The 11,257-nt window shown below is 44.4% G+C and overlaps 1 protein-coding gene across 1 annotated transcript; it reads right to left on the bottom strand.

Annotated features, from left to right (window-relative positions):
* Positions 1 to 227: 227 nt before the first annotated feature.
* LOC309554431 (putative nuclease HARBI1) lies at positions 228 to 11,050 on the bottom strand. Its single transcript, XM_082256152.1, has 4 exons — positions 10,202 to 11,050; positions 9,753 to 10,121; positions 7,548 to 7,612; positions 228 to 324 (listed from the first exon to the last, which is right to left on the bottom strand). Coding segments are annotated over exons 1-3 (1,149 nt in total). The 5' UTR covers positions 10,980 to 11,050; the 3' UTR covers positions 228 to 324; positions 7,548 to 7,610.
* Between the last annotated feature and the right edge of the window lie 207 nt (positions 11,051 to 11,257).

Here is an 11,257-nt window from a genome sequence, read left to right as displayed (position 1 = left end):
TAATGTGCATTGTGCTTTGCAAGGGCTGTAAGTAGTTGCGCCTCGTTGTTTTAGGTCCGTCACACAGAATTGAGGCACTTTAGTGGAGTACGCCGATATTCTGGAACAGGCAAAAGCTGGGCTCCTGTCATTCATCCTGTACTTGATCATTGTCCAGTAACTGTCATTGTCCTTTCCAGGTACATGCTGCAGTAGTGAAGATCTACACCGCCATGTCTGCTGTTCAATGTGATCAATGGAGTTCTGATAAGAAAACTGTTTGGAGAACCCGCGGATTCAGGAAAGATTCTTCCGGAGAGCCTCAGAACAGCACATCACTCCGTCCTGCCGATGGGTTTGTTGGAAGGAAACAAGAAACAAGAATTATGGTCATAGAAGGACGTCTGATACTAAAAATATCTAAAAGGTTCATTTATAGTCCCCCAGACATGACTGAATATTACAACAAGCAAAATCAAACTGACATCTACAGTATCTCACAAAAGTAAGTACACCCCTCACATTTTTGTAAATATTTTATTCTAACTTTTCATGTGACAAGACTAAAGAAATGACACTTTGCTACAATGTAAAGTAGTGAGTGTACAGCTTGTATAACAGTGTAAATTTGCTGTCCTCTCAAAATAACTCAACACACAGCCATTAATGTCTAAACCGCTGGCAACAAAAGTGAGTACACCCCTAAGTGACAATGTCCAAATTGGGCCCAATTAGCCATTTTCCCTCCCCGGTGTCATGTGACTCGTTTGTGTTACAAGGTCTCAGGAGTGAATGGGGAGCAGGTGTGTTAAATTTGGTGTTATCGCTCTCACTCTCTCATACTGGTCACTGGAAGATCAACATGGCACCTCATGGCAAAGAACTCTCTGAGGATCTGAAAAAAAGAATTGTTGCTCTACATAAAGATGGCCTAGGCTATAAGAAGATTGCCAAGACCCTGAAACTGAGCTTCAGCACAGTGGCCAAGACCATACAGCGGTTTAACAGGACAGGTTCCCCTCAGAACAGACCTCGCCATGGTAGACCAAAAAAGTTGAGTGCATGTGCTCAGCGTCATATCCAGAGGTTGTCTTTGGGAAATAGACGTATGAGTGCTGCCAGCATTGCTGCAGAGGTTGAAGGGGTGGGGGGTCAGCCTGTCAGTGCTCAGACCATACGACACACACACTACATCAAATTGGTCTGCATGGCTGTCGTCCCAGAAGGAAGCCTCTTCTAAAAATGATGCACAAGAAAGCCCGCAAACATTTTGCTGAAGACAAGCAGACTAAGGACATGGATTACTGGAACCATCTCCTGTGGTCTGATGAGGCCAAGATAAACTTATTTGGTTCAGATGGTGTCAAGTGTGTGTGGCGGCAACCAGGTGAGGAGTACAAAGACAAGTGTGTCTTTCCTACAGTCAGGCATGGTGGTGGGAGTGTCATGGTCTGGGGCTGCATGAGTGCTGCCAGCACTGGGGAGCTACAGTTCATTGAGGGAACCATGAATGCCAACATGTACTGTGACATACTGAAGCAGAGCATGATCCCCTCCCTTCAGAGACTGGGCCGCAGGGCAGTATTCCAACATGATAACGACCCCAAACACCCCTCTAAGATGACCACTGCCTTGCTAAAGAAGCTGAGGGTAAAGGAGATGGACTGGCCAAGCATGTCTCCAGACCTAAACCCTATTGAGCATCTGTGGGGCATCCTCAAACGGAAGGTGGAGGAGCGCAAGGTCTCTAACATCCACCAGCTCTGTGATGTTGTCATGGAGGAGTGGAAGAGGACTCCAGTGGCAACCTGCGAAGCTCTGGTGAACTCCATGCCCAAGAAGGTTAAGGCAGTGCTGGAAAATAATGGTGGCCACACAAAATATTCACACTTTGGTCCCAATTTAGACATTTTCACTTAGGGGTGTACTCACTTTTGTTGCCAGCGGTTTAGACATTAATGGCTGTGTGTTGAGTAATTTTGAGAAGACAGCAAATTTACACTGTTATACAAGCTGTACACTCACTACTTTACATTGTAGCAAAGTGTCATTTCCTCAGTGTTGTCACATGAAAAGATATAATAAAATATTTACAAAAATGTGAGGGGTGTACTCACTTTTCTGAGTGAGAGGAACCCATCCCCCATGCTGAAAACTGCCACCCAAACCATTCAGGCTCATTTACATTATTGGGGCTAACTATGAAAAAATTGCATAGTGACTCTTCCAGAGAATGTCCATAGAAATTCATTCTGTCCAAATTGAGCCAAAACAATTGTACTCTTTCTTCTGAACATATGTTGTTTTATTATTTGCAGTAGTAAAATACCATTTTATGGCCACTAGATGGAGCTGAGGAGCATAGAAAATACAGACATCTTTGTAACAAGAAATAACATTAGAGAACACTGGACAGAATTCGCAAATAAATGTATCATTGCTTAGATTTTTTTGCCAATTCCCTCTGGCACTTCCTACAATTCATTCTGCAGGAACTGGGCAAAAAACAAATGTTCTTTAGGTCAGCCCTAAAAAAATCCACTCACCCAATGCGAGCAGGCGAGTGTGGTGGGGGGTCAGGCATCACCGGCAGGCAGGGTTGAATGGGAGTCGATTCTCCTCCCAGCAATTGGGCAGGAAACCGAGGGAAAGGCAGAGGAGAGGAAAAGGAGAGGCGGCCGGATCACACAGAGAGGGGAACTCCGCTGTCAAACAAAGTCCCGCCTCCTGGCCTGGCTCCTATGATAGACAGCACACTGGGCCAATGCTGGGAAACTGAAGTAGTGTGACGTCTATCATAGAAGCCTGGTCCAGGAGGCGGGATTTTGTTTGACAGCAATGTTCCCCTCTCTGTGTGATCTGGCTGGCTCTGGGCACTGATAGGCTGTGCTGATGGACATGGATTGGCTGCACTGATGGGGACTGATGAGGCTGCACTGATGGGCACAGATGTAGGCTGCATTGATTGGCACAGATGAGGCTGCATTGATGGGCACAGATTAGGCTGCATTGATGGGCACTGATGAGGCTGCGCTGATGGGCACTGATGAGGCTGCGCTGATGGGCACAGATGTAGGCTGCATTGATGGGCACAGATGAGGCTGCATTGATGGGCACAGATTAGGCTGCATTGATGGGCACTGATGAGGCTGCGCTGATGGGCACTGATGAGGCTGCGCTGATGGGCACTGATGAGGCTGCATTGATGGGCACTGATGAGGGTGCGTGATGGGTACTGATGGGCACTGATAAGGGTGCACTGATGAGCTGCATTGATGGGCACTGATAAAGCTGTTGTGAATATTTATTTTTGTAACCTAATTCTGCATAAAACATTTAACAGTGTAATTACTGAGATCATTTACAAGGGCGGAATTAGGGGCAGGGCAGAATAGGGGTTGGGTAGGGTAACTGGTGATTAGTAACTCTGAAGGCCTGGCTAGTAGCTCAGGACTTTAAATTTGGAGCCCTGCTTTAGGCTATTTTGAACATGGCCAGTAAAGTACAGCTTTATGGCCATTAGATGGCGCTGAGGAACATAGGAAATACATACGTCTTTGTAAACAGAGATACTTTGTAACAATTCTAAGGAGCACCAGAGGGAATAAGCAAATAAATGTAACCAATGGGAACATTTATCTGCTCATACCATTTAGCATCCTAGAATGCACCTAGACATTCGTTTGGAAAAAAAAAAAAAAAAAAAAGTGTAACCAACAGTTACAATTATCTGCTAATTAATTTTAGCGTTCTCTAGAATGCACATAGACATTTGACTGAATAACCAATTATTTATATATATATATATATATATATATATATATATATATATATAAATTTAAAATATATTTATTTTATAATTCCCTCTATTATTCTCTTGAATTCTATTTCTTGTTACAAAGATGTATATATTTTTTTATGCTCCTCAGCTCCATCTAGTGGCCGTATTGCAGTATTTTAATTCTGCCCAGTATAAAACAACATTCATTTAGAAGAGAAAATGGTCTAAAGTACATTTGTTTTTGCCCAATCCCCACAGAACGAATGTACATGCAGATTCACTGAACAAATGGCAATGCATTTTTTTTCTTTTATGAATAGACTCCTAGGAGTTCACCTTGGAAGGATAGCAAATTCGTTTAAAGTATTTTTTTTTTCCATTTTGGATAGAGTAAGGGGGGGGGGGGTTATAACCCCTGTCGGATTTTTTTTTACCATCTATGTTCCATTGGGGAGATTTCACTTCACTTCCTTTTCCATAGCCAAACAGGAAGTGAGAGGAAATCCCTACAAATGAAGGGAATTCCTTAAGGACCCCCCACCCAGGTCACCAGAACTAGCGTCCCCATTGGAAGATTTCCCCTTTATTACTTTTTGGGGACAACCGAAAATTTGGGATTTTCTTTTACTTTCAGCCTTTAATGATAACGGTAAACAGGGCAAATAAAGAGGGTGAATCTCCTTAATGGGGACACAGACAGCAATAAAAACTGACAGGTGTTCTAATTCCTCTCCACTCTATCCAAAACTAAACAAAAAAAGTTTTTCCTTTAGTTATACTTTAACCACTTCCCGCAAACCGACCTACCTGTACGTCGGCTCGGAGAAGTGGTTGTAGCGGGATGATATACAGCTGCAGGCATCACCCTGGTACCGTTCTTTAGAGCCGGCGGTTGGCTTTCAGGTGATAACAGCCGATGCGGCTCAGCAGTAGCTCGGCTGTTATCCCAGCGAGCGGGAGGGGACGTCCCCCGGCTGGTTGGAGTCCTGCACAAAGCAGGCTTTGCCTTTGATCGGGTCTCCGATGTAGTAACAAGGAAGCGGCTTGATGACGTCACTTCCTTTTTACTCGACTGCTTACGGCGCCGATTTTAAAAAACTGTCAGTATTCAGAAATGCAAATTTCAGCGTTTTGAATACCTTGAGTGCAGTGGAGGGGTTTGGGGTCTTTTAGACCCCCGATCCCTCCATAAAGAGTACCCGTCACTGCCTATTACTATCACAAGGGATGAGACAGCAATAAAAGTGATCAGATTTTTTTTTTTTTTAAACACGGTGGTAAAAAAAAAAAAAAAATTAAATAAAATAAATAGGAAAAAAAAAAAAAAAACTTTTTAAAGTGCCCCTGTCACCATGAGCTCCCACACGAAAGAAAACGCATACGTAAGTTGCACCCGTAAATGAAAACGGCATTCAAACCACACTTGTGAGGTATCGCCGCAATCGCCAGAGCAAGAGCAATAATGATAGAAAAAGAGCTTCTCTATAACTCTAAACTGGTAACAGTTAAAACATTTTAAAGCGTCGGCAATGGAGATTTTTTAAGTACCGTAGTTTGTAGCCATTCCACAAGTGTGCGCAATTTTAAACTATAACATGTTAGGTATCTATTTACTTGGTGTGACATCATCTTTCAAGATATACAGATAAATTAGGCTAACTTTACTGTTTAGTTTTTTTTTTTTTAATGCAGTGAAATGTATTTTTTCCAAAATAATTGCATTTGAAAGCCTGCTGCGCAAATACCGCGTGGCAAAAAATATTGTAACAACCGCCATTTTATTCTCCAGAGTCTTTGCTAAAAAAAAAAAAGAATCTATCTATCTATCTATCTATCTATCTATCTATCTATCTATCTATCTATCTATCTACAGTCAGGTCCATAAATATTGGGACATTGACACAATTCTAACCAAAGAGATTTTTAAGGGAAAGAAGTGGAATCTTATGCAATGTCCAAGTCAATCACCTGACCTGAATCCGATTGAGCATGCATTTCACTTGCTGAAGACAAAACTGAAGGGAAAATGCCCCAAGAACAAGCAGGAACTGAAGACAGTTGCAGTAGAGGCCTGGCAGAGCATCACCAGGGATGAAACCCAGCGTCTGGTGATGTCTATGCGTTCCAGACTTCAGGCTGTAAGTGACTGCAAAGGATTTGCAACCAAGTATTAACCACTTGCCGACTGCCTAACGCCGATCTACGTCGGCAGTCAGCCCCTCACAGGCAAAGTGACGTAGGTCTACGTCGCTAGCCTGTGAGGGTCTAGGGAGAGAGCGCGCGCCGCCGGAGGCGCGCTCCCGCTCCCGCGCGGTCAAGCACCCCCCCGCGCGTGTGACCGGCGGACCCGATGTCCGCCGGTCACTCGGCGATCGTCGGGGGAGAGGGAGAAAGGCAGGCAGCTTGTGTAAACAAGCTGCCTGTCATTCTCCCCTGTGTATGAAGGATGATCATACGGTTCTACTATGTAGAACCGTTGATCACTGTTCATACATCTGAAGCCACAGCCAATCACAGTAGAAAGCACGCCCCTAGGGACACACATAGCCCCTCCCTTTCAAAAAAAAAGTTAACACCTTCACTGCCAGTGTATTTTTACAGTAACAGTGCATATCTGTGGTTACATCACTAGCCACACCCCTTTACAGTAAGAAGCACGCCCCTAGGGACACACTAAACCCCTTGCTCACTAATAAAGTTAACCCCTTCCCTGCCAGTGTCATTTTTACAGTAACAGTGCATATGTATAGCACTGATTACTGTAGTAATGTCACTGGAACCCCCAAAAGTGTCAAAAATGTCAGTCAAGGGTCCAATCTGTCCGCCGCAATGTCACAGTACCGCAAAAAAATCGCAGATCGCTGCCATTACGCGTTAAAAAAAAAAACAACAAAAATGACAAAAATCTTTCCCTTTGTTAGTAAACGCGATAACTTTTGCGCAAACCAATCAAAATACACTTTTTGCGATTTTTTTTTACCAAACATAGGTAGCATAAAACAAATTGGCAGAAAATGTTAAAAAATTTAGATTATTACATTTATTGGGGGGGGAATTTCATTCCTGCTATTTTTGCAAAATTTACGCTCTTTTTTTGTTTATAGCGCATGATCAAAAAATCGCACAGGTGATCAAATACCACCAAAAGAAAGCTCTGTTTGTTGGAAAAAAAGGACGTCAAATTTGTTTAGGTACGGCGTCGCACGACCGCGCAATTGTCCGTTAAAGTCACGCAGTGGCGAATCGCAAAATACCCCCTGGTCAGGAAGGGGGTAAAGTGGTTAAAAAGTGAAAGTTTGATTTATGATTGTTAATCTGTCCCATTACGTTTGGTCCCTTAAAAAGTGGGAGGCACATATACAAGCTGTTGTAATTCCTACATCATTCACCTGATTTGGATGTAAATATCCTCAATTTAAAGCTGAAAGTCTGCAGTTAAAGCACATCTTGTTTGTTTCATTTTAAATCCATTGTGGTGATGTATAGAGCCAAAAAGATTAGAATTGTGTCGATGTCCCAATATTTATGGACCTGACTGTATATATCTATATATATATATGTAATGTTTGGGGGTTCTAAGTAAATTTCTAGCAAAAAATACTGATTTTAACTTGTAAACAACAAGTGTCAGAAATAGGCCTGGTCCTTAAGTGGTTAATTTCCCCAAATGCATTATGATGCATGCAATAACATGTATTGGAAAGTGTACGGCATGCATATAGATGGGCCCTAATCACAATACTAATGTAAACCTTTAATGGGCAACTTGCATTCAAAGTGTACTTACCGAAGGCAGAGCCGGTATACGCAGTCCCTGCTGGGGGAGGGGCAGCCATCCACCTTCTCTGGGCTCTAGAAAAAGAAATATGAATCATAAAACATATAAGAAGCCCCAGCAAAAACAGCCGTGTTATGAAATGCCGGCATTATGGAGTAAAGCTCTTTATACCAAGTTCAGAACTTTATTTTTATAGAAGTTAGTGATGCACCGAAATTTCAGCCACCGGAAATGTTTACCGTGATTTTACCTTACTTATGGTGTGTTTTTTTTTTAGGTCATATGACTCAAAAAATGCATCAAAAATGCAACACACGTGCATTTTTGATGCATTCTTGCTGCATTTTCAATGCATTTCAACGGGGAGGTGCAGTTTGCCAAATATGCACCAAAAATGCAGCAAGCGAGAATTTTTAACACAGCTTCAAAAGGTGCCAATAATGGCCGACAATAAATTCATATTCATTTAAATTCAGGAAAATAATTAAAAAGTCAAATATATTACAAATACTTTTAATATAATTATTTTATAATATATAAAATAAATAATATATTTTATATATATATTGTGTGTGTGTATATATATATATATATATATATATATATATATATATATATATATATATATTTTTTTTTTTTTTTTAACTGTCAATTTCGCTTACAGTTTCGGCCAAGTGTGTCCTGAAATTTAGGTTTTCCACTAACAAATGAGTTAACACTTGCCGACCGCCCGCCGCAGATATACTGTGGCAAGCTGGCTCAGCTGCACGAATCGCTGTTCCTCTACAGCGATCCACGGGAGTGATCCTGGGGGCGCGCGTGTGCCCCCATTAGCCAACGGGGCGGCTGAATCATGGGGCTGGTGGATGCGATTGCCGCTGGGCACCCTGCGATCGTCCCTCGTGGAGAGAGCTTGATGGTCTGCCGTTGTAAACACAGCAGACTGTTGTTCTCTCAAGAATCAGCAACAGAGCGCCTGTGTTCCTTCTATTTAGGAACATAGGTCTCTGTGTTGATTCCATAAGCCCACCCCCTCACAGTTAGAAAACACCCCCTAGGCTCACACTTGACCCTTTGGTCGCCCCCGAGTTAACCCCTTCCCTGCCAGTGTCATTATTACAGTAACAGTGCATATTTTTAGCACTGATTACTGTAGTAATGTCACTGGTCCCCCCAAAAATGTCAGTTAGGGGTCCGATCTGTCCGCCGCAATGTCGCAGTCCCACTAAAAATCGCTGATCACTGCTATTATTGGTAAAAAAAAATAAAAATAAGAATGACATAAATCTTTCCACTCGTTTGTAGACCCGATAACTTTTGCACAACACACTAGAGTACAGTGGCGGCTGGTGCTCAGGTAATTCAAAGGGGGGGGGGGCGGCAAACCAATGCGCACCCTCCCGGTCGGTCCGTCCGTCCGTCAGTCAGTCAGTCAGGCGACACATTCCTCCCACCCAATGGTCTGCCTCCTTACCTCCTCCTTTCTCCTGTCCTGTCCGAGCCGGGGAGTGCTGGATGGCTGAGCCGCTGTCCTTCTCCTCCAGCCATGTCTCTTCTGCCTCTTCCTGGATCGCATCTCCTTTTGGCCAATCAGGAAAGGGTCTCACAACCCTCTTACTGATTGACTGGGAGGAGAGTCAGTGTGACAATAGCGAATATTCATTCGCTATTGTCACACAACTGGGTGGGCTCAGGGCGCAGTGCTCTGTGCCCCGAGCCCACCCATTTTTGAAGCCTATTAGAGCCTCTGGCTCTAATCACGTGCTTAAAAAAAAATCCCCCATTGCAATCCATGCGTCCAGCGCCTCGCATATAGATTAGGGGGTCGGACACATGGATAGGGGGGCGGCCCCTTCGCCCCCAATGGACGGGCCGCCCCTGCTAGAGTACCATGATCTGTAAACACAGTAATAATTCCTGGGGGTTCCCTGACACTGCAAAGTTATTTCAAGGGTTCCTCCATGCAGGGCCGTCTTTAACACAGGGCAAAAGGGGCAGCTGCCCTGGGCCCAGTCATTGTTGTGGGGCCCAAGGCAGCTTCCCCTTAAGATCACACTGCCTGCAAATAGTTGATTAGTGGATTCGGGAGGGCCCATGAAAATGTTTGCCCAGGGTCCAATCAATATTAAAGACAGCCCTGCCTCCATGTTAAAAAAAAATTAGAATACTGGTATAGCACATATATGGGAACATTCTGAAAAAGGGTTTACTTACAAGTGAAGTAGGAGGTGATGAGCTGAGCCCTCCTCCTTCGACCTGCATCAGAGGAGTCCCCGTCAGCTGCAGGAAGTCCCTCAATTTCAGGTGGGAGTTCCTCATCAATGTCCTGTGGGACGCCATGTTTACAAGCCAGGTTATGGAGCACCGCACAGACAATTACGAGGTCAGCCACCCTGGTAGGAGCATAGAGCAGTTTTCCCCCAGTGGAGGAAAGACACCGGAAGCGTGATTTCCACACCCCAAACAGCCTCTCTATGCAGTTCCTAGTCTTCCGATGGGCACAGTTGTACCTCTTCTCCGCCACCGTCTTCGTTGCCTTCAGAGGGGTCATCAACCACGTCTGTGCTCCATAGCCTGCATCTCCTGGTAATACAGAATTACAATTAACTAATACATCCCATTTTCAAAATGAAAAAAAAAAAAAAAGTGCAATTCCCACTTACCCACAAGCCAGCCCTCTGGCATCTGTCCTTGATGAAACTTATCGAGCAAGGCTGACTGACGAAGGATATAAGAGTCATTGCAGCTTCCGGGGAACGCCGAGTTGACGCTCATAATGCGTAAATGGGAATCACACACCACTTGCACGTTGAGAGAGTGGAAATTTTTCTGATTTCGAAACATTTCCTCTCCTTCACGCGGAGGTGCAAGTGCAACATGGGTGCAGTCTATTGCCCCCAGGCAATTGGGCATCCCCCCCAATAGGAAAAAGTCGTGTTTCACCTGTTGCCACTCGTCCGCGGTCTCTGGGAAATTGATGAACCTCCTTGAATGCTTCATGATGGCTTCCACCACCTGTCTCAGGATTCTGGAAAAGGTGGGCTGGCTCATACCATTGAGGAGGGAGGTGACGGGCTGAAAGGTGGCACTGCCAAGGAACTGAAGGACGGCCAGCAGTTTGCACACGCCGGGCAGCGCCTTGTTCCGCTTCGTTTGCGGCTCCAGGTCTTCTCCAACCAGGTGGAGGAGTTCCTGGATGGCAGGACGGGAAAGGCGATACCTCCTCACTACCTCCTCATCAGACAGTCCATCCAGGAGGTATGTACGCCTCCTGAACATACGGGGCTGTCTAATCCTAACAGGGACAACCTGCTCCTGACCTCCCCCTTCTCCATCTTCAGGGGGCCGCACAGCTCTCCTAGGCTGGACAGCTGAAGCTACTGAAGCTACTCCAGCAGCAAGCACCAGCAACATTGCATCCTCTTCTCTGCTTCTGAACATCCTTGCCTGGTCCCTGACTACAGGGCCTCAACTACAGCTCTCATCCTGGAAAAAAAATGAAGAGGAATGCTTCAGAGGAATGAGAGATCTGAAACCTTCCCACGGCTACGGTGTCCTGAGAGGTCAAAAAGCATCACATGGCACATTGCTTCTCTTTTCAGCAAAAGGTTCATCATTATAATTGTGGTGTTAAAAAAAGATTATCATTGATCTCACATGTTGCTATTTAAAGGCTTATCTGCTGCTTTATAAATCAAGCTTGCTCACTCAAATATACC

Source organism: Pelophylax lessonae (genome assembly GCF_965119305.1).
Source record: "Pelophylax lessonae genome assembly, chromosome: 4".
Taxonomy (NCBI): Eukaryota; Metazoa; Chordata; class Amphibia; order Anura; family Ranidae; genus Pelophylax; species Pelophylax lessonae.
Note: the sequence above shows the minus strand (reverse complement) of the source record. Positions and strands in the feature narration are given on the sequence as shown.